Below are 27,010 nucleotides of genomic sequence, written 5' to 3' on the forward strand. Positions count from 1 at the left end.
GAAGGCAAACAGCATCCTGGCCTGTATCAGGAATGGTGTGGCCATCAGGAGCAGGGAGGTCATTCTTCCCCTGTCCTGGGCACTGGTGAGGCCACACCTCAAGTGCTGTGTCCAGCTCTGGCCCCTCAGTTTAAGGAGGATGTTGAGACGTTTAAACAATTCCAGAGGAGGCAACGAGGCTGGTGAGGGGCTGGGAACACAAACCCTGTGAGGAATGACTGGAGGAGCTGGGGTTGTTTGGCCTGGAGAAAAGGAGACTCAGTGGTGACCTTATCACTCTCTACAAGTTCCTGAAAGGTGGGGGTCACTCTCTTCTCCCAAGCAACCACTGGCAAAATGAGAGGACAGAGTCTTAAGCTGCTCCAAGGGAAGTTCAGGTTAGATGTCAGAAAAAGTTATTCACTGAAAGACTGATGGGGCAATGGAATTGTCTGCCCAAGGAGGTGGTTTGAGTCACCATCCCTGGACGTGTTTAAAAAAAGAGTGGACGTGGCACTCAGTGCCATGGTTTAGTTGATGAGGTGTTGGGTTAGGTCATAGGCTGGACTTGATGATCTCCAAGGTTTTTTGAGAACTGTTTTACTTCCCTTGCAGGAAAACACCAGACCACAGGTTACAAGAGCAAAGACATCGTGATGACAGACTACAGACACAGTCCGATTATTTTTCATGTTAAAGCTGCCTTACTTTCCTGGATCAGTGTAAAAGGGCTTAGGAAAACCAAAGTCTGGGCCGTCATGCTGTGGAAAACTGTTCTAGGTCCCCCTAGGTCCTGTTCTTGGACATGGAGGAATACCTTCCTTCCCCCCTTTCAAAGAAAAAGAAACAAAATAAAATAAAAAAATCCCAGGGAGCCTGCTCCTGCCCATGCCCTCACCAGGAGCCTCTGACAGGTCCCAGGAGCAACATGCAAGCAGAGGAGAACTGAATCCATGGGAACCTAAAGTTATGTTGTTTTAAGAATCAAACTTGGAATGGTACTTCCAAACACATAAAAGACAAGTATTTCTGCTCTGTTAGAAAAAAAGCACACTGCAGAGACATTAAATAAATAAAATTTACCTAGTTCTTCCTTTTCCTTAAAAAATTAGGACCAAAATTTGTGAAAGTACTGGAGACTCAGCCAGCACACACACATTCACTCCATCTCTCATGCATCTATAAACACGTCATCCTTCCTCAAATCCCAATGTCTTCCTGTGTGTTTCACCTTCAACTCTTCCATGTTCACCCATGTTCCTCCTTCAGCCACAATCACACAGGTTTAGATAAAAGGTGCATTCAAGTGCAGAGTACTGATATTAACTCAGGCTCAATCCTATCAGCAATATCAAGTAAAAACTGTGCCCCCAGAAATCTCCATTCCTTTTGTGGGATGCAACAGGCTCAGTCCTCCTCCCATGAGCTGTCTGGTACAACAAAGGGCTATCACTCACAGAAAGCAGAAAGCTGGTGTTAGAGCATGGGCCAAAGAAAAGCAGAGAGGGGAAAAATAAAAAGACATTAAGAAGGTGCTAAACAAGGTACAAACCTCACCCTGAGGTAACTTGCAGCAATCAACAATGAAATGACAACAAACACGGCTGCTGTCTCCACTGACTGCACCAGGAGTCATGAGCTACACTGAAACACTGAGTTCAGCAATAACTGAAACCACTGTTGAAACAGATCCAAACAAGATTCTAAGAGACAGAAAGTCATGGGTTAAAGAAATCTAAATTTTCTGAAACCGTATTTTTAATTGCTGACCATGGGAGCACACAGTAATTTTCACCAGGTAAAGTCAGCCTTAAGTCAAGTGTATGAGACAAGCTTGAGACAGACAAAAACTGCACAACAAATGCCTTTTCCAATTAGCACAGGGTTAACACAGACTTGACTTGTGTTGAAGCTCCTGAAGATATTTTACAAAGGCAAAACAGAAACCCAAACCATTCCTATGCAGTTTCAGGTAAACAGATCAGGAACAAACCGACACCTGTAGCACTTGTTTCCTATCTCTCATATGGATGCTCTCATTCCATGGATTACTGAGGGCGGCCCTTACCTTGGGACAACTGGACATCAAACTTGATTGTTGGAAAATCAACAACCAATATTTGCACAGCTCTCAATGTTGCATCCTTACCATTTTCCTAGTAAGTAAGCATTGCTATAGGCACTGGTGCTTTAGAGTTAGTAAGGTGGGTGGAAATACGATGTATATTTAAAATATGGAAAATACCATATACATACATTTATGCAAATAAACAGTGATGCTGTGAATGGTCTCTCCAGGGGTGCCACTAAGATCCGCTTCCTTCTTCTTAAATATATAAACAACACATCACACCAGAAGTCAGTCTGCCAGTTTTCATACAGCTGAGCTGCAGTCATGACCTAAAATATGGCTTATATTGTGGGCAGGGCGGTTTGAGGGCTGCTTGGAAGAATCTGAGGCAGATGTGTTTGCAATGGAAAGCAAAGGCGACATCGCTGAGCCATCTGGAGGAAGAGCTGTGGCTATTTCTGGAAACAAAGAAGTTAAGTTAAAATTGGATAAGTGAGATGTGTTGGTCATGTGCATTGGTGGCATATCTGGAAGCAAAGGAAAACTTGGCTGAGCAAAACCAACAGGCCTGGGGGGAGACAAAATGGATCCAAATCGATTATTTAAACCTCCACCGCTCGGCTTCTCCGTGCTTGGGTTTGGAAACATCTGATTGGGAAAGTAAGGGATAGAAATGTCATTGGAGAGGGTAGGGTGGGCAGGAGAATAAGGTGGATAGAAGGATGGCAGGGTATTCTGAGGATCAACTGGGATTAGAGCTGGTGTCCGAGTGGCACTAGGCTGAGTGACTGGTGGGATGAAAGAAGCATTAGCATTTATTGGTGGATTCATGCCACCCTCCGGAATAAAAGGGAATCCAAAATTCTGGGAGAGAGTATGTTGGTCAGGGGCCGCATTATCATTGGACACTTGAGGGCCATCAGACATGAATCGGACAATGCTTCCTCTTTTTTCTATTGTGGACTGTTGGCGCCCAAGGATCATGCTGCCACTGGTGGACAGAGGAAGATGGGGAAGACTGGGGTCAAAGACATTTCCATGTCTCTGATTTCCCGATCGATTCCTTTCGGGCTGACGTATTTTAGAACCTCCATTGTCTTGCAGAGGATGCCTTGAGCGCTGAGTGACCGAAGAATTTGGCTGACGAACAGAAGGCTGCCCTTGCTCGCCGTTTCCATGGGAAACTGCAGGGTGAGGGTGAGTTGGCCTCACAACTCCATGCATATTGCTGGAAACAGGTGTATTCATATGGTTCTTAGTTCCATGACTGTCGGTCATCCTCATGGGGTTGGACTTCTGCACAGAGATGTTTGGGCTTGTATTGCGACCCTGAATGTCTCCTGAGGAAGAAGAACTCGAAAAAGGAATAGTCAATGAAGTGTTCCTTGTGTTAATTGCTCCAATGGACATGTCGCAGCTTTCCCTGCTCTGGCCGTCACCATCCCTTCGGATGTGGACGCTCTCCCGTGCCGGGGGACAGTTGTACTCAATTGTGGAAGAGGCACCACACTGTGCGTTCCTCTGATGTTCTGGGATTGATCTTTGGCTTCCACTGACTTGATCTCCAAGGTGAGGGGCGAGCAAACTCTGCATGAAACTTTGGTGGCAGGTGTTTTCATTTTCCCTTGATGGCAGGGTATTTCCTGTTGGAATACCCTGTAATGGCTGGTAGGGCAGTCTCTTCTGCCTCTCTATGGGTGGCGCAGCATTCTGACCGATTCGGAATGCTTGTGACTGCATGCCCCGGAGAGATGACACAGAATTGCCAATTTCACTGTTTCTTGAAGCCTGCACATCGAAATTGCCGGCTGGTTGTTGATTTGGCCCAGAGGGCTTAAATGTTTGGCAATCAGAAAGACGCTGCACATCTGAGCCAACTGTGTGGTCGACTGACAAGCGGCCCTGCATATTATGAATCGCCAACCCTTTACTTCTAGAAACATCAAGATAGCTTCTCATTTCAAGCTGGTCAGAAACCCTAGGGCCTTGAAGAGATATCCCTATTCTCTGCTCTGAATTAGATGGTGTCTTCCCAATGAGAGCCTCAGCAGAGTAGCTGGAAACTCTGTTTCTTTCCTGCCTGTGAGAGGTGCATGTCATATCTGATGGTCTGGTTACGATACTGGCCTGGGACACCATTTGCTGCTCTAAGCCCCTCGAGGTCATAAGTCTTTGCATCTGATTGTGCCCTGACACGTGCTCTGAAGAGGAACCTTGCTGTCTGCTGCCAACATCCTGTTGCTGTTGATGCAAAATATCCTGATTGATATGGCTCTGTGAGTGGTTATGGTGGTTTCTGCTTGTTGCAGGATTTTCACAGTTCTTTTCAGGCTGGGAGGCTCCAAAGTGCTGCTGCATCTGCTGCTGCATTTGTTGGTGGTGAGGATGGGGCTGACCACCTTTCTGCCGTGTTTGATCACTTCCGTGGTGTTTTTGCTGTAGAGAAAGCTGTGTGGCTTGAGTTCCCTGGATGAGATTTCGTTTCTTTTGCATCTGCACCTCCTGCTGTATCGTTCGCTGTTGGTGAACACTGTGGGGTTGAGAGTGGACTGAGTTTTCCCCGTGAGTGACGTGGTGCTGCAGCTGGTACAAGTGGTGCCTCTCTCTCAACTGCCCAGCCTGCTGCTGCTTTAAGTACGGGTGATTACTGTGAAGGTGAGAGATGCCTTGGGCAGGGACATGTTGAATTGGCTGCAAGTGCTGCCCTGCCTGCTCTGAGAGTGGTGGCTGAGAACCACACTGAACTTCAGTTTGCCTCAAAGCCGGCGTTACAAAATTGCTGTTGGGTGGGAATAACCTATTGAGGCCATCAGCATGCCCTTGATTGCTCACTGGAGCCACAGAATTGGATGAATTAGGAGGAATCTGATTAACCAACATCTGTGTTTGATCAGCAATACCCTCTGTAGTTCGGTTCATCAGCGCCATCCCCTCAAGCCTTATGGGTGCTGTCTGGCACTGCTTTTGCCTCTTTGCTGTGGAAAGCAGAAGGTCATCCTGAACAGCTCTCTTGGCAGAGTCTTTGCGACCTTCATGGTTTTGCTGCTTTAAGTGTGATTCCTGCAGCTGGGGAGCCTGCATGCTGCTTGCCCTGATAGCATTCAGCTGTTCCTGAGCATATTCACTCATCAGAGCAGGTCCTGGAGTCGGATTGATGTATGTGCTGGATGGAAGGGAGAGGCTCACAGTTGCAGGGACACTTGCAGGCTCTGAAGACTGGGATAAACCCGAGCAGCTCACCAGGGGATGGACAATGCGGCTCTGGTGTATCAGATTATTCACACTTAGACTGGTTATGCTGGGTGTCTGGGAAGTGGAAATCTGCAAAGGAGTGTTTGATGTTTCCACACCTCCTACAGAGCAGCTTGGCTTCTCAACCTGCCTGTCAACATTTGTCTGTACTGCTTCACGAGCACTGAATTTGTTCGGTGCTGCTTCCAGCGGCACTGCGTTGTTTTCTTTTACTGACTGAGGCTTAAAAGGCTGTTGCTCTCTCTCCAAAGGTGCAACCTCAGACTTAGAGATGACATCCCTCGTGTTAACCTGTATTCCCCCTCCACCTTTCTCAAGGCTTTCCTGGTCAAAAATAGCTCTCGCTGCAAGAGCTACAATGTCGGTCTGTTCTGAAAATGTGCAGCTGTTACAGGTGCTGGTTGAGGTGCTGCTTGTGATGTCTTCTCTGGTGGTATCTGGCAACATAGATGCAACTGAGAAGCCTCGACTGCTGCCAGAGCTGGTTGACATGGGAGAGTCTGCCTGCCTGCTAGTGATAAGGGAAGCACTGACTACTTCCTGATCAGAGATGCAGGAGTGAGGCTGGGAGAGAGTGTCACTTTCTGTGTTCATCAGTAAGAGTTCCTGCTTCTCAGGCAAATCAACATTTGATTCTGCTGATTTAGAATTTTCCATAGGAAAATTAGAATGCTCCCCCTGAACAGTAAATGAAGAGTTTTTTTCCACAGCTGTTCTTTCTTTTGTGAGATCAGACAGCATTTTGGTTAGGCCCTGTCCTTCTAACAAGTCCGCGTCTTGCATTACCACTGAGGAATCCTGCGCAACGTTGCAGGATTCCGAAATCATTGCTGCCTTGGAAGTATGACCTGCTGAGTTGCTCTGTACTGCTGAAGTCCCATTTACAACCTGCAAATGTGCCACCTGTGCTTCTTTACGAGAGGATGTTACGGTGTCAGGGGGTTCGCAGGGTTTGGGAGACTCTGACAAGACAGAGGCAGTTGGTGGGTGGCTCTGAGATCCCTGGGCCTGCTGGCGAGGGGCAGCGTCTTTGGCTGGTGGTGGAGCGAGCAGCAGCTGCTCTGACACTGCAGGCTCCAGGGGTGAGGAAGCAGGCACCTCTGCTGAGCTGGGCTCTGGAGCAGAGGGAGTTTTCACTGCCTGCTCAGAGCTCACAGTCTCTTTGGAAGGAGAGTCAGAAATGCTGACAGTGCTCGGTGCAGCTGTGCCGCCCTCCTGCGATGTGCTTACAGCCTGTGATGCTGCCGGGGTGTTTTCCAGCAGCCCTTCACCATTTGAAGGCTTTGCCACCGTTTCCACAGGAGCACAGTCCATCTTCCCTGCATCTTTGCAAGGAACTGCTGGGCAGGACACTTTATTATTGACTGCTTGGTGCTTCTTTGTGCTTGGCTTTTTGTTTGTCCGTTTTGATTTCGCACTGGATGGCAAGCTAGCAGCTGCTTTTTGCGGAGAAGCATTTATGGAACTAGACGCAGTGGTTAATACTGAAACCTCTGCAGGCACTGAAGATGCCACAGAAGTTGGCAATGACACACAGTTGACTGTGGCAATCTGGTTATTGACAGTTGCAGGATTGGTGGGGTGGCTGAGAGACAAGTGCAAGCAGCTCTGTCCAGCCATTTGCGATATGCTTTGATTGAGGTTAGCTAAAGCACCAAATGTATTGAGGGCAACGTTGGTATTTGGATCTTCGCTGGTGGTGGGCTGAATAATTTGCATAGGGGCTTGGTTTGAAGCTCCAGATGAAGACATCACAGGTTGCAATGCAAAAAGCTGCCCATTTAATGAGATAGTCTGAGGGTGCTGTTGATTGGACATTGTCACTGAAAATGTCTGTGTGGAGCTAGAAGATGGCAAAGAAGATGGCCTTGGTAATATATGGACAAGGTGTTTCCCTCCAAAAGTCTGTGGAAGAGAGGCATTTTGCATGGAGCCATTGGAGTTGGCGACTGCAGTTGGCCCATTCACAGGAACTCTTACGGAGGCAGAAGGCTGAGCAGAGAGGAGGGGAAGAGGATTCTGATTTGCAGCTTGTATAATTACAATTTGCTGACTAACATTTTGGCTGGGAACTTCCGCTCTCACAATGGGCGGGCATGGAGCAGGGTTTGGAGGCTGGAGAATGATGACATTCTGGTTAGCTGGTGCTCCTGTCACAGCTGAGGCAACTGGCTGAGCCATCTGAATCACCTGCATAGCTGAGTTTAATGGAAGGATATTTCCTGTAGCCTGAGCTTTAACCTGTGGCTGGCTGATTAAAGGCTGTATAGATACGGGTGGGCACGAGGGCAAGGTAACTACAATCTGTTCAGCTGCCTGGCCATCCGCAGGCAAAGAAGCATGCAAACTGATACTTGTAGTCAAAGGCCTGCTGTGGGCAGAAGACACAGTGCCAGCACCATTGACTGGCTCGTTGATGAGGGCAGTCATTATCCCAGATGGCGTCTGGCTCAGCGGCTGAACAGTGTTTCCTGCCAGCTGCAAAGTCGTCCACGTGGTCTGTGTGTTCCCAGCTGAAGGCATCCGGGTAAGGCTACTCATGTTTTTCAAGTCTGAAGTGCCAACACCTGAAGAGCCTGTAAAGGACCAGCAGTTCTCCAGGGGGCTGGCAGCCAGAGTGCTTATTGCTGTCACAGCCTTAACTCCTTCTGCTGCAGATGCTGCAGGTGTCCCAGCACTGCTGACCACATCTGTACTTTTGAGGACATTTGGAGAAGAGCAGCTCTCTGCAGTAGACAGTCTTACAGGTGGCACACAAGCTGTGGCCATGCTTGAAACAGGACAGCTCTCCTGGAGGTCACTCCTGGAATTTTGTGTGTTTGAGCAAGTTGCATTCACCTGTTGAACTTGGGAGGCTTCCACGGAGGCACTGGAAGGAAGGCTGGTTCCCTGCGGCAGTGTTTTCTTTGTTGATTTAGTGCCCTCCTCATCATTTTTACTTTGGGTGGGATTTTGCTCATTCTGTGGTGCATTACTTGAAGAACACTGTAGTTCCTGTTCTGCTGCAAGTCGAGGTGTGCTCTGTGAGCTGGCAGGAGCAGTGGTGGGCACACCTCGCTCGTTCTCTGGTGTGGGGAGCTCAAGAACATTCCCTGCTGGAGCTGTCTGAGCGGATGCCAGTGGAGAAACTGTAGGTTGTGACCATGGCTTATTTTCTGTGGGATAAATACCAGCAATTGTCACAGGAGTCACTAGGTTGCAAGTTCTCTGAACTGGCACAACATTGGCTGTTTGCTTTTGCAAATTATGACCAACATTAAACGTTATTCCCTGCACAGATGCTCCCTGGTTATTTCCATTGGGTTGAGTCCCATTTGAATAGACAATGATGTTCTTTTGAACCTGATCATTTGGAATAACAACTGAGACCTTGGCGTTTTTGAGGTTTCCTTTCCAGTGGATTGTAGGGTCATCATACAAGCAAATATCATTTGCTTTCAGTAGCTCGATGTATCTCCCGTTTTCCTTTTGCAGTTCGTCCAGCTGTTTCCGGAGCTTTTTTATCTCTTCAGCTACAAAAAGTGAGAGCCCTCCATTACATCAGCACCAGAACAAATAATGAAATAATGTTACCACCTGATTTAGAGAGTAAACACTGTGTAGCAATGAAATAATTTGTAGAAATTGAACAAATGAATGTATGTCCTTTTCAAATGGTTAGCACAACCTGTGTGCTCTTATCCTGGTAAGTCTCTCTACTGAATGGGAAATTGAATGAATTTTACAGACTATTCCATTACCAATAGCAGGATATATCAAATTACTTAGGAAAAAACATTAGGACTAACTCAGATGAAACTGAATTAATCAAAATTGTTTAATTCCTGAAGGAAAGAGAAGCACATTTATCTTTTTCTTTTCCCTGCTCTTTTGCAAACAAGGAAATTGTTTTAATTGATAATTTTACAGCTTTCCAGAAGAATTAAGTTTCATTACTTCTAAAAATTACAGGCAAAATGAAATACAAAGCACTCATGTAAAGCCACAAAAATTGGCAATGCACTTGGGAGATACCTCACCAAACTGGGAAAATCACAATAAAGCAGAAATAAAAATCACATACCACAACATTAGCTCTGAGATTATTTCTGTCCCACCTCCATCACTCTTCTTCTACACATCTATTCCAGTAAATTTTAGATTTTTTAATATGATACATTATAGTTTTATAAAATGAGCTGTTGTAACATTTACTGCTTTTCAAAGAAAAAAAAAAGGCTTTATGAATGAAGAAAACTTCATCTTTTTGATAAAAAAAAAATCTAACTGAAGTTTGTCAGAAATCATTCTGGTCACTACAGTAGAATAAACTAGGGAAGAATTTACCAGATGACGCCACATCACCTATAACCTCTGTAATTACTTTAAATCACAATGCAATTGCTTCATTATCTCATAGCTACCTGCCAGAACACTCACTTGGGCATTCTGTTGGCTTTTTGTTTCAAGATATTCTAAGCAGCTGTATTTTTCCCATATGTGCGTAATTTTTTGGGATTCCCATTTGTGGTTCCAGGCTTTGTGGTTAGTCAGTACAGAGCCACAGCAGAAGTGAGGGACAGAAACTCCAGAGCCCCCAGCAGCATCTGTACTTACCCTGCTCATTGTTCCCTCCATTTAACAGAAGTTCATCATTCTGTCTTTTCATTTCTGTTATATACTTAAAGGCCTGATCCAGGATCATGTTTTTGCTCTGTAAAAGAAAACACATATATAAAATTAGCAGAAAGGTCTAGAATTTATAAATCCATTAGTGATGAGGCTGCATTTACTCCAAGAGGTCTTTACTTTAAAAATATGCTCTGAATATCACTGGGTAGGATTTGTTTTCTTTTGGTTCGGGTTGGGTTTTTTGGAGGTCGTTTTTGGGTTTGGTTGCTTTTTTAAGATGAAATGACAGGTTTTGTGAGTGATACTGATCCTAAAATACTGTGAGATTTTACAGAATAACATTTTCAGTGCTGGAGGTGACACTTTCTGATGCTCGGGGTAGATACTAAGGCCACACATCCTGAACAGCCAGCATCCTTTCTTGCTGATCAGCTAAAATTCATGTTCACTAATAAACATACACATATACATCACATGAAATTTCCAGGATACTGCCTTGTAAATATTTTATTAGAAAGGAAATAAACATGGAACAACTATCCAGGGAGATACATGCATAATTCTAAAAGCAGTATACTAGGGAATATGGGAAAATAATCCATTCACAATCATCTTTTTATGAAACTATGCTTATTCTGCCTGCAAAACCTTTGTTCACTTCTTAGTGTTCTACTGTTCAGTAGGAACAGTCTCTGTTAGGAATCCCTAACAGAATCTGATAGTGATTCCTCTATCTTGGAAAAGGTGCTTCTGTGCATCAACCTCAGAGCATTTGTCTTGCTTCATCTTTTGCAAGGAGCATGTCTTAAATTACTATTATTATAATTTCAGTTTCTGAATTGCTTTCAAGCCACTATATGAAGGATGACAAAAATAAGCAGTCAGCTGAAACGCTTTCAGATAAAATGCTCAAAATCTATGTAACTACATTCATGTGACCCTGCACTTCCAAATAGGATTCTATTGCAAGTAGTTTTAAAAATACTAATAACTAGTGATATTTTCGAGTATATTAATTCAGACAGTTTTGCCTTCTTGCTAATACAAATAGTAAAACAAGCATTTACACTTCCACAGACAAAGGAACAATTGAACATTTGACAGAAAACTTGTATGCACCTCTGGATGGACACTCACCTGCTTAAGTGCTGGAGAGCAGGGAATAAGTTCTCCAATTCTGTTTATCCCAGCATTAATCTTCTTCTTTCGATGTCTCTCCACTAAGCAAAAGTAATATTTACTGTGTCATCTGGTTGGGCAAGTCAGCACAACAGCAGCACAACTAGGGCAGTGTAATGGTTCATAAATGCATTATTTCATTACACACTGGAACCTGGAGTAACTTGAGTGGGGAAAAAAATTCCTCTAAAGTAAACCTCAGTTATCAAATTAATACTCAGTGGAATCGAAGAGCCGTAATGCAAGTAGCTATACCTTTAAAAGGTGGGGTTATTTTGGACCCCTTCATGAAAAAGTAAAGTTCCTACAACTCAAAATTCAGGTTTTGAAACTGTTTTCTAACACAGTTTTATGACACTCTCTTCATAAGAGAGATTGATTAAATTTAGGCATACAGAAAGCAAATGAACAAAGACTACGGAAAGAATCAATTTCACATTTGGAAAGCAAACCCATGCCTCTTAAATTCCAATGTCAAATTTAGCACGAAAAGATAAATAATGTAGATTTTATCAGTCTTCAGGCTTAATTTTAAATTTATACTAACAGGGCAGGCAGCCAACAATGAACATAGCTGAAACTCTAGGTACATGGACTAACAATTACTCTTCCAAAGTTTAACTGTTCCATAAGGTCTAACCGGCTGGAAGTAAAGAATATATTGAATGGAGAGTAGTTCCAGTGCATTTACCTGTTTTAGAGAAGGTCAGAAAGTGTTTTATTTATACTCTTCTAGTGATAGCATCTACCTCTTAAGTAGGCCTGAATATTGGCAGAAAGGGTCTACCCTATAAGTCTAGGAGTGTAAATATCTCTGGGCATGTTTTTTACAGACAGTATCTCTGTTTTCCATCCACTACAATCAGCTTCTTTCAAATACAGTGAATTCTCATGTAGCTATTTTTTTTTACTGAATTATGTTCATGTTCTACGCAAACTTAAAACTATTAGACGTCTTATAAAAGAAATGGAACAAGTTCTGTCATGGCTTTGTCAGGATTCAAACCATTGTGTTGTTTGTTCATGGTGCTGAATGAAACCTTTGATTTGTGCAGTCGCTCTGCTTTTAGTGGCACACAGAAACAAACTGTGACCTGCAGGTGAGCTACTCTTTTGTTTTGGTAGTATCTGCACTCTCCTCAGCTTTCCCAGATATTAATGACTAAGAAAGTATAGACTTGGAAGGAGCTGGTTCCACATACTGCAAAGTTCAGCCCAGGTGATAAGGATTTTGGAAAGCTATCAACAAGTGAAACAGGAACTGGGAATTCAAATTAGGCCAGTAATCATAGAATTAAACTTGATAAGATTGTTTCCTGATTCTTCTCATTTCTTAAGAAATTGGGCACACCCTAAATGCACTCAACAAGCACAACACTGCACATGCTTCACATGGAAACTGCTCAGTGTTTTCCAGCTGAGTTTGTGAAGACCATGTGATAAACTGCTGTTCAGTAAAAGAAATGCAATCAGTTTCTTTGGATAAATCAGGCCAAAGCCTGCCAGACTCTTCCCCGGTCCCTCTTTCTGTTCCTACTTGTAGAAAGTGCCATTGGCACTAGACACTGACTGGGTGCTGCCCAAGGGATGTGACTCCTGCAACACAGAGCCAACATTTGCAGAGAAGTTCTGGGGTGTCAGCATCCAACTGGGCGCCCTAGGAATAGGCTAGAGGAACATTTCTAATCCAGGAAGCCTCTAAAGCTCTCAGGTAGGACACCTGTCCCTGTTTTGACAGAGGTGGATATTAGTTGCATGTGAATGCCTGTCCAGTTGTTTTCCTATGGAATTGAACACAGAAATTATTTACTTCTTAATTTACTAGTTTTGGAAAGGCAGGGGCACAGTGCCCTTTCATACTTGAACTTTGTACTGTGGAAAACTGCAAACTAGAAACAATCTGCACAGATACTTTTTGCAAGGACACAGAAAGCTGTTTGATAGAGTGAGGCTTTTTCAGTGAACTAAGAGGAGCCTTCTCCATGCAAAGTATGTTTTACTACTCCAAAGTATCTGTGCTTATTTCCAGACCAAACAGCAAAGCATGATGTTCCTACCTGCATTATGTGTCTCCCGGTTTTTCTTTCTGTGAAACATAAAGGGAAAAGACTCATGTGAAACTGAAGGCTAAAGATCTGCATACAAAAAAATATTTCTTTTATTATTTCTGTTACAGCTAAAAATACTAATTATAGTCCTCTCTGTGAACTAGAACAGAAGTCGCCATAATCAGGTGTTCTTAGACATTGGTATGAAACAGTTTCTAACAAAAATTTGTTCCTGTTCAGACTTAAATCAATTGCAATATAACAAGACACAGTGTAATATTCCACATGATTATTGGTACATATTTAAAGTGGAGAGATGGGGTTTGATGTTCCTGTTACACTACGCAGTGTTAATAAAGGCCAAAGATTAAAAAACTAGTTTTGTTTCTGAGGAACAAGACAGTTAAGTATTTGTCTGAAATGTTGCTTTGACATTCACTGGATCACTGAAACAGGAGAAAACTTTACCATGTAAGTTGATTTTCCAGCCACATTGCCTTCAAACATCATAGCTTCTGGTGTCAAAGAGGCTTCCTTTGTGAGAAAAACTAAAAATACTGATCCTCTGCAGCTGCTGTTCTTTAATGTCTCAAAATTCTGAATAGGTGTGATTTGGGCATGTGAGGGTTGTGTTTGGTTTCAGGTGTTCACCTGGGACTACTGGACTGATGGCAGCAGTCACTGTGCAATGCCCCAAACTGCTTTATTGGCAGTCAATAAATTTCAAATATATACTCTACATATGTAAATAAGATGCACTATACACATGCACTAAGACAAATACTTCCAAGAAGTACAGTAAAGCAAAGCAAAGCAAAACACATGTTTTCTGGAAAAGCAAAATTCCAGAAAAAAAACAATTTCAAAAAACTTTTGTCCAACAGCACACTCTCAGTCTAGATGTCTGCTAGGGTATGCAAAACGCAGAGTAGAATCTTCTGCTGTCCTTTTCATCTGTTACAGAACAGTCCAGATATAACAAGGAATCTGAGGTAAGAATGCAGGATACATGTGGAAGAGGTGTGATTACTATGAGGCACAGTACATCCTTTATGCTTTAAGTTATTCCTTATTTCTGGTAACTCACTAAAGACAGTGTGCACCCAGAGTAACGTAGACAAGGATTAAGAGACAGTAATGTAATGTTACAGGTTAGACCCAGAGACATCTGCTAAGAAATAATGCTTAAAGATGATCATTAATACTAAATATGCACAAGAATATAAAGACTGGAGACCTAAGGACCTAGCTGTCCTTAGGTTGACATTACCATTACAGAACACAAAATACTCTATTAGTCAGGTAAGAAAGAGTCGTGAAATCCATGAAGACTGAAAAACTTTCTGAGGACAATGTTCAATGTTCTCTCTGAGCTTCTCTTGATCATAAATCATATCCTACATGGTTACCTAGTGCAAGATGAATGCTGCATTTAACTAAGGACTGAAGAACTCCCCTACCAGACAGGTATTGGATCACCCATGTTAATACAGAGACACAAAACTCTGGAAAAATTCTAGTGAGTGCTGAGACACTTTGTTACAAATTTTGGTCATAGTGTTGCTGTACAACCTCAAGGTGTACTTTTGAGTTCCAGCAGAGATTTGAGATGTAAGATTCAGATTCCACTGGGAGGTGAGGAAGAGATCTAAACTACCCTGTGAAAATTACTATAGTTACCCCCCAATATCTACAAGGAGCCTGCACAAAAATAGAGGCTGTGCTCTCACCAAGGCAGCAATGCAGTTTTACACACATCAGAACAGTCAGTGAAGTAATTAAAGATTTTCTTTTGCCTAAGTGACCCTGGCAGATACATCTTTAACAAATAGTTTGGCATAGACAGGGCAAGAGAGAAACTTCTGGATCAACCCAGATGAGCACACATAACTTCTTGTCCATACCTTTATTGCCAAACTTTTAGTTAGAAACTTCATAACTGCAACATGACCGCAGACCACAGAACTATGAAATAGTCATTTTCTCACAGAAACTCACCGATGTTGCTTCTTAGTAGGTGTCTCATTCTCTGTCATCTCTGGCATGGTTTCGGAGAAGAGAGCCTGAGGAAAAATCATGGAAGGAATTAAAAACTCCTGCACTTTTCTGAATTCTTTGCCCACGACATATACATGGCTTTGTCTTGGACCACAAGGATGGGGCCCTGCTACAGTGTAGGCACAAGTCCATCCCCTTGACTCAGAGTAGTTGATTTTGTGACTTTAATTAAAAATTAAGCATGTTACCTATCAAGATGTTTTGCAAAACCTGTCTGTAATGAACAGGTTTCTATTTCCTCGATTACTTTAAATATAAAAACTATTACAATCCCAACCACTTTAAGCAAACAAGAAGAGAAGAGTATATGACTGCTTTTCAAATGGGAGGAGGAACAGCTGAATTCTCTCTTACCAGCCCTTCCTCACTGAATCTGCACTCAATTCCCTGTTTGAAATAAAGCATGAATGCAATGAGGACATTTCATAAACTACAAATTTAGAGTGCTCTTAATGCAGCAGATTATAAAATTTACTTGCTATTAAATCACTGTACTGATTAAAATGACACCTCTATGTTCTCAGATACGTAAAATTCAGTTAAAATTAAAGTTATGAAATGAAGTTATACATAACAGCCTAATAAATTGAATCTAACTTGTCCTCATCTTGAAGAGATTGGTAGCCTGCATTTAGACAAACAAAAAACATTATAAAATACACAAAAGATGAGATTAAGTCAATGATGATTGAGCATCTATCTACAAGAGAAATAAATTTTAGAGAGCAAATGATGTAAGTATACTGCAAATGACAATGGGAAAAGATAGATCTACTTTTTGATCTGTCTGAGCTCCTTATTTACTTTCACAGTTTCCTTCACTCTCTCACCAACCAGCCTGTTACTGCAACTCTTCCCATGGGCCCTCAAAACTCCTTGTGGCTTCACCTTTTCCTGGCTTCTCCTGGAAAGCTCCCTGGCTTCTTTTAACAGGCTTCATGTCCTAAGGGTATTTTTTTGTCTTTTTGGACTGGAACGAAGTGGGAGTGGTTTATAAGGTAACTTAAAACACAGAGCAGTTCTTAATGTAAACTGAGTCTACCACTACTGGCACTGACATCAAAAACAAAGCCCCAAAATAATATCCTTATAAACCAGAAAGGCAGGCACCTATGGAGCTCCCAAAGCACTGAATTACACACTTCACAAAGTGCTCTGTGCACTCTACACCTGTGTGTATGTGTGTGTGTCAAACTAACAGAAATAATCTGAATTGTACCAGAACGGAGTTCAGATACTGCTTTTTGGCATTTATACTCTAGAAGTTAATTGAATATCAGTAAAGATTAGAGGAGGAGAAAAGAAACATTAGGGCTCATGCTGTTTACCACTCTAATCTTGAAGTACTTTCTTTATTCCAGGGAAGACTAGGGAGATGTTGGCAAACCATAACATAAAACCAAAAAACAACCCAAGAATAGATCCAACTCAGGGAACTCCAAGTGTCTGAAGATTCCACCTACACGACAGTGTTCACACCATCACAGAACTGGACACAATCCTCTCTGGGTTACAGCATTCCATTGCCTCACAGGGTGATACACACAGCCTACCTAAACGCAGCCACCACAGCCCTCTCCAGCCCACCAAAGGGAGCACATCACTTTCTATTTATATCCCTCCACACACTTTACTTTCTCTGTGCTCACTGACCATCCCCTGCATAAATTATGAAAACACCTGACAGAGTTAAAGAGTTTTTTACTGTGGGAGAAAGCGTTGGTGCAACTTCAGTGCTTCCATACATGCTGCTACAAATTATCTCATCTTCAAACAGAATTTCTTCTCCTTTGAATCCAATTAGCTTACTTCACTAAGAAATTTATTTCAATTTATATGTAGTAAGATTAACCCAGTTGCTATCCCAGGTTATCCAAGTTTGTAAAAACTCACAACTCTGAAAGCCAGGAAAGCCAGTTTCCCACCCAAGGCATCTGTAACTTGTCCCTCCTGTGTACAGCTGGTGATGGTCAGTAGTACTTACTGATTTTAGCTGCATTCACTGTACCAGCTGATGTTGAAGGGGTTAGCTGGGAGACTTTAGCAGATGAGCGATTCTGATTATAAAAAAGAAATAAAACCTGGTTAGAGCCCAGCCATCTTGGACGCTGTTGGCAACCAGAGAGATGTCCACATGTACACAGAGTGACTGAGGCCAGCACACCCCCTTTCAGCAGAGTTTCCAGTGGGCCAAAGCAGCCCAGAAGAATCTGTATGTTAAGACTACCAGTAGAGACAGGAGAAGCAGAGCAGCTGCCTGGTGACACTACACTCATAGATCCATCACTGAGGCAGCACCTTGTGTAGCAGGTGAAATAACTCCTCAAGGGGGCAAGGAAGCCATTTAATTTAGTGTACAGTAATTTAGTACAGTACTGTTTCTGTTCAGTGAGGAAGGGGGCAAGGAAGCCATTTAATTTAGTGTACAGTAATTTAGTACAGTACTGTTTCTGTTCAGTGAGGATGTGAGCACATGGGTGTAGTTCTGGTAAAGCAAAGCTCTCAAACATGCTTAGTAGAAGGAAGATGCTGGACTGTTATCATGTGGCAGTCACACACCCTGTTTCTTGATTTCTGCACCACCTATAAAGACAGAGCTGCTGTGTCTGTTATTGGGCATTATGAGACCATAGCAAATATGCTGGATATCAGAGCAAAAAGACGGAAGAGGTCTTAGTTTTGGTGAACTTAACATTTTTTTTTTGAAAGACTAATGTATTCACCAAGCAACCATATTTTTTAACCTTGCAAATTCATACAGCCTGAGAACCAAAGGGCTATTTCTGTATTGCAGTGTATTTAAGATAGAAAGCATTAATGCAGATTTAGATGGCCAGCTACCATGCAGGGCTATAGATAAAGCACAACTGTGTGAAGGTAAGGGTGTAAAAAAGCACCCATCCACAAATCCCCTTCCCCAGAAGAGACACGGCTGTTCTGACTCCAGCTGCACAGTCCAGAACACACTCACAACCCCATCCTCACCCTGCCCTAAGTCAGAGCACCCACTTCTCCCTCCTGACATGTCTTCTCCATATTCCTATATTTTGGCTTCTTCTGTGTCCACTCAGCAAAGTTCTTTTTCTTAACAGCAGTCATCCCTATCTCCCAAAGTCATGCTATATACAATATTCCAATGGCCTTATTTCTTCATGCTGTGCAGATGCCGAAATGATTCAGCATTTCATTGTATATAGCATTCTGGAAGATAGATAAACAATGTCTTAGAGAAAATCTGTGCTGCAATTTATTAAAACAGTTTCTAACAATTTTTTGATCCTCAAAAAGAACAGAAAATCTTTATGTCAAAGACCCCACTCCTTTCTTCCTCCTCTGCCCTTTTTAAAAATTATGTCAGGAAGCTTCTTCCAAGTGATGCTGTTCCCTGCATATTTCAAGCCATTTGCTGCCCCACTGAGTGTATGAGCCTCACAAATGTAAACCTAAAGTTTGTACTTGATATGCTTCAGTTCCACTGGGATCTGCAGCCCATTTCATATCGGAGACTATATGAAATGGCACAGGAATGCTGTGACTGTTACCCCAATTTCCCTTTACTGTGGAATGATAAACTTCAGATGAAGTTTAGCAGTTTACCACGCAACCAATGCTCCCACTTTCATGCTCCCAATAAGAAAAAGCAAGGCTGTACACTATCTAACTAACCAACTAGCTCATTTTGAGCTCCACTGAAAAGAGGTGGTTAAATGTGTTAAACAACACTTGTATAAAACTCTAGGCTTTCTACTGATAGATTGTACCATTGAAATACAGTGAGCTGAAGTTGATTTTTCCTGTTCTTATCCTGTAAGGACAAAAACCTTTTCATTTTACTTGATACTCCATGAAACAGCTCAAGCTGGCAATACCAGGGAGGAGGTTTTCTTAAGGGCTACTGAAAATATGGGCTTTGTGGATTAAAAAAAGAAATAAAAATACTGCCTAGGTGGAGATTTCTGAGGGCTTATGAATACGTACACTGTCTCTATTTCTCCCCCTCAGCTGTTGTATGAACAGAGATTTGACAGTGGATTTCCCTTTACTTCTTCCACATCAAGTATTGCTTCTTCATGGCAAGACCCCTTTAACAGATTCTCTAAAGCAGAAGACATCTATTTGCCTCATAAGCTCAGAGACAAATGTATTTTAAGTTCACTCATAAAATATGCTCACTTAACTCCGCTGAATGTCATCTGCAGAGAAAATGTAGCAAAATCCAAATTCTTAAAACAGGTGAAGAAGCAGCAACTCATCATTTATGTTTATTTAGTACCAAGCTTCCCTCAAGCTTTATGTAGTTAACAGCTTTCACAATGTAACCTAAAACATTGCTATTAATTTAAATGCAATGTCATCCTCAGAAATTAAAGGATACTTTGTGTTCTGAAGATTTAACATCATTTAATTTCTTCTATAGTTCTGAAACAGAGAGTTTCTGAAACAGAGAAACTTAAAACCAATTTATTTAAATGTTTTCTTGTCTACCACCCATCTTTCCAGGTACTATTCAGCAAATTTTACGAAATCTCTTCTTCAAAACATGCACTCAGCAAATATAGGAAAAAGGTAATTTAGATTATTTTATTTGGTATTATATTTTTCACTCCTTATTTAGGAATTGTTTCCAAACCTAATATTAATTTTCAAAAAGAAAATAATTATTCCAATCTGTTATCTTTGGCTGTACAAGACAATCTTCCTCAAATCAGTAAAGCCATTCTATTCTTCTGCATCAGGTAAAAAGAATCATTTTTATATGCAATGACACATATTCAGCAAAGCTACATCAGTCCAAATCTTTCTTCCTCTTAATATCCTTCAGCAAGCTTATGCTGTTGCACTGGCTGCAATCTCACAGTTCTTACTGGTTTTGTATACCTCATGTAGTTAGCCTTAATGTAAAGCCAAGATCAACTCCAAGGCATAGATAAGAACTTCTCAAGTGCTTTTTTCCTGAGACAGAGTGTCCTCTTCATCCAAGCAACAGCTGGAGCTCACTTCTCCCATCTTCCATGCACGTTTTAGAACAAGGCTTAATCAGGGACTTAATCCAAGCTTTTAATGACAAGCAAGGTGCCCTTGAGATCAAGAGACACACTTTACTGCCCTTTCTTTATTCCCCCTTGGAATGGTTCTATTCTAATTTTGTATTTACCTAATAAAATGTCTGCAGGAAACGTAACTCAAAGCTTACCTTTGTGATTGTTACCTGTGTGTATTACCTGCTGTGGCCTATCAAAGCAACCTGGTAAGACTATCATACAGGAAAATGAAAAAGGCCATTTTTCCTGATAGGAGGGAAAAAAAAATCTATCAGTTAGGTTTCAGAAGAAATCAAGATTTCCCCGTTACTGCGTCCCTTAATCCACTCTCTCACAACAGCTGGGCCCACTGACTGATCTAACTGCACCCTCTCAAAGAGATGAAGTTCCAAGATGGTTACAAAAACCTGGGAGTGAGCAGAGGAGGAGTGAGGTCAGGTAAGGGACTGGACACAGCCGGGTCTGTGACCAGCTCTGCAGCACAGAGGTGCTGCCTGACCAGCTGGCTCAGAGTGGGCACTGCCACCTTGTGCTGATACTCCTGATGCAAACCACCTGAGAGTTTCCCAGGCCAACAAAACCAGAGCTTATGCAAAAGTTCAGGAAAGAAAACCAAAGCAAATTAGCTAAAACTTGTTACATCGGGCACTTTTTTTTATTTTTTTTTCTTAAAGGTGTTTGCAAATATCAGATAGAAAGAAAACTTCACTGCTTTTAGGAATTTTTACTCTGCCTCTTTTGTTTGCAGTACCTAAACTCAAATACATTAGCATTATTCCTCCTGCTGACTTAATGCAATAAAGTTTTAGTAAGGTTATATGAGAACATGCAAGACAACTAGAAAGATTTTTTTTTTTAATAGCATTGGAGGAAGAGAAAGGGTAATTAATCAAGTGATATTCCCTTATACATTAGTTTTGTTTTCATTTGTAATTTTCAAAATATCAGTGGCAAATGCACTGATCATTTTGTAACATGCAGTTTCAGGACAGCATAGGTATAGGGTCATTCTGAAAAATCCTGACCAGATCCACTTAAAAATACTTCATTAAAAAAAACCAACAAAAAAACCTCCAAAAAAAACTTTCCTGTTAATTACCTGAAGATCCATTGCTCATATTTATTCTTCTTTGTCTACTGTTGCTTTCTCCCAAGTCTACCTAAGTACAGCATCATTCCTTGTTACACCTCAGAGGAGGGGCAGAGAGAGAGCTCACATCTACAGAACCAAGTCTCTTACTCCCGGCAAAATATTTAAGGAGAGCTACCTCTGGACTTTTTGCACCCAGATGAGACTGCCACCCTCACACATTGTGCAGATGAGCTTGGTACTGCAAACAAACCGAAGTGAACACAGTGCAACTAAAGGAAGATGCCTGTGGGAGCTATCTCCTGTGGTCTGGAGCAAATGCTACAGGGAAGCAGGCATTTGGGAGCTAAAGAGCTGTAATTATGGAACCCGTGCACAAGCCAGGATCACAAAGACCAGAGCTCTCACCTTAAAGCATATCTTCAGCTACTTTAGAACAAAATAAGGGGAGCATCACTCTTTTCTTTAGGAAATCAAAAAGAAATTACCAGAGAAATCCTCCTGATCCCCTGTTCTCCATGTATTGTGCTGAGATTCACAAGTTACCACACACCAATTTCAGTAAGCGAAGAAGTGTGAGAAACGTCTCCATGCTGCAAGACAGTGCTCCTTTCCCTGGCTTACAATGCCCAATGATCCGTGGTACACTTCAAAACAGAAAATTATATTTAAAGAGAAGACAGACATTTAATTATGCCGTGCTGGATAAAGCAGCCACAAGTGTGTTTTGATGGTGAAAGCTAAGTGGCTACAAAGTGAACTGCAGGCAAGTTCCTCCTCCCACAGGTCATCACCTCTGTGTGGGTTAGGGTCAGGTTACCTGTATCAGATGTCAAAGATTGCCTGCACCAGGCAGAGGCTGAGAGTGCTCTCCCACTCACTCCCGTGCAAGAGCAGCTCTTGGTGAGCCTAAACTTGCAGCAGCATGTTGCCTAAAGAATAAGTAATTATTTTTTTGATCACTTTTCAAGGAGTCATCATAGTCTCCAAATACTGTGACCAAGACAGTTATTTATAACTCAGGAATCCATCTGTATACGAAACCTGTATTTGAAATACTGAAGACTGACTGGACAAACATAGAAGCTGTAAGTCATAGAATCACAAAATGGTTTGGGTTGGAAGAAACCTTAAAAACCGTCTCATTCCACACCCCTGCCGTGGGCAGGACACCTCCCACTAGACCAGGTTGCTGAGAACCTCATCCAGCCTGGCCTTGAACACTTCCAGGGATGGAGTATGTGCAGCTTCCCTGGGCAACCTGTGCCAGCGGGAGTCAATTCTGCTTTCTCATGTGACCTTATCTACAAATGAAATCTCTATCCAAAGAGCAGTACCTTGTCACAGAGCCTGATAACCAATTTAGAATTACAACATTAAAACATTCAGTTTGGCTACAGTGATTTAGCCAGAGCAGTATTCTTTGCTTCACTGCTTTGGTTTTAAGCTGTGTTCTTTTTGTTCTGCAGCTACAAAGGATCCTCACATACTCTGTTTATAAAACCACATACAGTCTCGAGGAGGTATCAAGGCATTTTCTGACACTTGCCAAACTGCTTTGCTGCTCTCTCTCGAGGACCCTAACTAGCAGTGCAAAATATCCTAGAACCGAAATGTTCAGGCTATCCAGAGAGTTTAAGTGTCAAATTTTTTAATTCATCTTTGCAGATATGAGTCATTCAGTACAAAGGATTACACAGACAAGTTCTTAAATATTTTATAGGCTTGGGGGGCTGAGAAATCTGACACAAACTAAAAACTCATCAAGGGTTCATAATATAGGAAGCAATATTCTATGGGCCTGCACTACAAAGTTCCACTACAACATGCACAAGAGATCAATCCTGAGATTCTGTTACAAACACTTCCCTTCCAGAGCTAAGGGATTTCCCTATGAATCTTAATGGGGCCACAGGCAAAAACAGCTGAGGTACAAGGTACCATAAAACAGAATTTCAGTTTTAATGTATAAGCTCATCAAACAAACTCACTAATTACACTTCAATGAGCTTTCAAAAACAAGCACACGCACACCCTGCCTCCAAACCCAAGAAAACCAAACAAAACCTCCACAGCTTTGCAATGTACATTTTATAGGCAGACCACTCACAAAAGGTTTTACTGGACAGAAGGCAACTCATTCTCCTTCACAATCTCAATGCAACTACACCTTTGCTTTTCAGAGGTTTTTTTCTTGGACCCATGAAGTGGGTTCACTGGGCAATTACTTCAGTTCCAGGAATAAAGGACTTATCTTGCAATCTGCATGTTTGACAGTTTTGAATAATACTGGCAGGGATAAAGCTGCATATTATTTTAATTATATTTAGCAGAGAGATCCAAACTAAAGTTATCTGAGCCCAGATGACCAGAGAAAGCAAGCACACTTTGTTAACACTTTCAAAGAGGAAATTTAAAATCAAGATCAACACATGTTAGACACAAGAAAATGCAACTACTAGGTGCAAATCCATAGAAAACCTGAATCCAATGATTCCACCATTTTAGGAACTACTTATTTAGCTTAGGAGAATTACTATACATGAGCTATCTGGGGTGAATAAGTAGTTCTGAAAGCATTAGGAAAAGCAAATAAGACAACAGTAGAAATTTAATGCTGGCAGTGGAGAAGAAACTAAAACCAGACTCCCAAGTTACTACTTTGCACAGGTCTGAAAGGAATGGATAATAAAAGGGACAAACTGATACCATGATCCTGCAAGTTTTACTTCATAAAAGAATTATTCCATAAAGTGAAGATGCCTTACCTCTAGCTTCTTCTGCAAAGAACTGTGTGAAATCACCTCCCTATTGCCACCTAAGACTGACATGGCAAAAAGACCTTTAAGTGAAACTAGGAGTGGGAGCACTCTATTGAATTCCTTAGCAAGGGATAGCTCACACACTTACTATTTCCAAGCTAGGAAACACAGGCTCTTCCCATTCATGCCCAGAGTGAAAGAGAAAAATCACTAACTAAAGCCTCTTGAGACAATTTACAAGTGGGATTCTCCCTGAGCCTTCTATTCTCCAGGTTGAACAATCACAGCTCCCTTGGCCTCTCAAGACAAGAGATGCTCCTGTACCTTAACTATCTTTGTGGCCTTTCAATGGACTCTGTGTGGAACATCCATGTCTTTCTTGAACTGGGGAACCTAAAACACAACACAAGATGCCAGCAGTGGCCTCCCCAGTGCCAAGGGCAGCGGAAGGATCCCCTCCCTCAGCTCGCTGGCACTCCTGTATCAAATGGAACCCATTTGCTACCTTTGCCACAAGGACTCTTTGTTGGTTCATGTTCAACTGGGTGTCCACCACGCCCTTTCCTGCCAAGGTGCTTTCCAGCTGCGTGGCCCCCACTATATATTGGTGGATTGAACTGTTCTTCCCCAAGCACAGGATTTTGCCCTTGTTGAATGAACTGCAGGAAATTCCTGCCAGCCCGTTTCTCCTAGCAATAATGGGAAAATCCTTGAGATGATTATCTTCCCCTACTGTCCCAACTCCTTCAAAATAACACTGAGAAATATAGCCTCTCCCCTGGTTCACTGGCACTCCTCGCCCAAGAGGCCAGATGAGAACACTACTTGAGCTTAAAATTTACTTTGCAAAAGGATCACAGAGACACCCCACATTCCCAAATAAGTACACTGAAACAACAAGATTGCTTCTCATGGTGGCAGTGCTGGCTTAATACTTGTGAAACTATGACCCAAGATGATGCCAAAACTAGTTAAGCTTCTCCAATTACACAAGAAGTCCCAGAATTTCCAGCAGGTGAGAGACTTATGGGAAAGAAGGAGGGATTTAGGCTATAGATGCATAATATTTCACGTTTCTGAATTAAAGCATCTCTGAATATTGGGGATGTTCCAATAGTGAAAAAATTATGTTCCTTGTTGCTGATTTAGAGCACCATTTTACTACTGGAGTAAATAAGCAAGAAGAGGTGTAGCATGAAGCTTTGTACAAGAACTGTATTCAATTTCCAGCCAACAGCTTCACTGATGCATGAAAGCAAAGCAGAGTTCAGCTTCAAAGGTTGAAGGCTGGCATGAATTAAGTGTCCCTGAAGCCAACCACATCACAGACTACAGATGCAGGCAGACACCCCAAATGGACAATATTATTTTCACTTGAACTTCAGTTACTTGAAGAATAAACAAATCTTTAAGCTTTCCTCCCCCCATAAAAGCCTTACACTGCTACTGAGTGTGTTAGCAGGCTAATGGACAATGTTTTCTATCATCTTTTCATGGCACTGCCCACCATACCAAAAGCTGGAAAAATGGATCACAGGTTCTGAGGAACCTAGATTTAGACCAGAAGTTAACAGCTCCATACTTGGATCATTCCAGCCCCACTAGAGATGGACCACAAAGAACCCATTCAGCTATCAGAATACTGGCATGACTGAGATGTGTTTTTAGATGGAGCTGATTTCAATTCATGGTTTTCACGTTGGTCAGTTAATCCAACAGAAAATCAGGTAACCAAGTGAGAAAAGCACTTGTTACCAGGAAGCATGGAACATTTTTAGCAGCCTAGTAGTTTCTTCTTATCTGAATCACAATGGCACCCAGCGTGGCTGATGTAAGAGATTGTTATCATAAGTTGTGGTTGCAAAAGTAACTCATTCACCTTAGAGGACTAAAGCCATAGCTTTTCATACAGGAAACAAACCCAGTTTACACACAATTTGTCAATCTTGTGCATACAGCAGAACCACTTACTCTCAGTGGTTCGTTTTGTCTTTGTACTTTGCTTTGCTACCTTACCAGTGTAGGGCTTACACTAAGCATGACAACAGCCCTACACTGGTAAGGTAGCAAAGCAAAGTACACTTTGAACACAATATATCCACACATAAAAGCTGGAATTGTATTTTAAACAGCAAGTTAGGTCAGCATTACATAAACCGGGCACTCACAACATTTCCTAATGAAGGAGTTGAGACCTTTACATGTTTTACTGTAATCTGAAATAATTTGAACACTGCTTGAACATTCCCCCCGCTTAAAACTGAATACATATCACAGCCCAGAGTTTCAGATGACACAGTTTTCAATAAAATAACACTGCTGAGCCATGTCCCTGATGAAAATGCCAGTGAAGCTGTGCATACAACCCAGGTTTTTAAATGAAAATGGATGTGTAAATGTGTGCATGCACACCATCTAACAGCTTTAACATTCCTGATCTTTTCATAACAACTCCAGTTATAAATCTCAGGGCTCTGAAGAAGTTGTCCATCCACAGTATTGCCAGTCATTTTATAACTCCTCATCTCAGATGTGTTTGTGATTCCTTTAATCAAATTAAATCCCCTAGGAACATGTTTTCCTATTTTGAAAGGTATCACTGTCCTTCAAAGTGGCACAGACTTTGTGGTATTTTTTATAAGTTCTCATGACACAGCCAACCCTGACTCATTGGGAAACCCTTCATACCAAATGCTATGCTTCTTATACCTCCCCCAGCCAGATGTCACACACAAAGTTATTTTTAAGACCTTAAAATGCACTATTACAAAAAGTTAAACTACAGAATGGCTCTGGTCAAATCCAGCACGTCCCAGCCCCTGACTTCCTCGCATATCTATTCCTTTCTACAGCATCCAGCTTCAACTCATACACTGTATTAATTCACATCAAAGTGGGACATGCTTGGTTAAAATGTC

General features: G+C 42.0%; 1 protein-coding gene across 3 annotated transcripts in view; it reads right to left on the reverse strand.

Moving 5' to 3' along the window:
* The window catches only part of USF3 (upstream transcription factor family member 3), a 29,381-nt gene continuing 2,371 nt past the window's right edge, over nucleotides 1-27,010 (reverse strand). The window contains exons 2-7 of one of the 3 annotated variants that reach the window (XM_066341031.1): nucleotides 17,183-17,255; nucleotides 15,139-15,203; nucleotides 13,150-13,178; nucleotides 11,051-11,133; nucleotides 9,899-9,995; nucleotides 1-8,814 (exon numbers count right to left, since the gene is read on the reverse strand). In XM_066341031.1, the coding sequence (XP_066197128.1) occupies nucleotides 2,354-8,814; nucleotides 9,899-9,995; nucleotides 11,051-11,133; nucleotides 13,150-13,178; nucleotides 15,139-15,203; nucleotides 17,183-17,197 (6,750 nt within the window). In that variant the 5' untranslated portion in view covers nucleotides 17,198-17,255 and the 3' untranslated portion in view covers nucleotides 1-2,353. Of the gene's footprint in view, nucleotides 8,815-9,898; nucleotides 9,996-11,050; nucleotides 11,134-13,149; nucleotides 13,179-15,138; nucleotides 15,204-17,178; nucleotides 17,363-27,010 lie in introns of those variants that run through there. The other 2 variants (XM_066341033.1, XM_066341032.1) reach the window with 2 other exon arrangements.

The sequence above is a fragment of the Sylvia atricapilla genome, chromosome 2 (genome assembly GCF_009819655.1).
Source record: "Sylvia atricapilla isolate bSylAtr1 chromosome 2, bSylAtr1.pri, whole genome shotgun sequence".
Lineage (NCBI taxonomy): Eukaryota > Metazoa > Chordata > Aves > Passeriformes > Sylviidae > Sylvia > Sylvia atricapilla.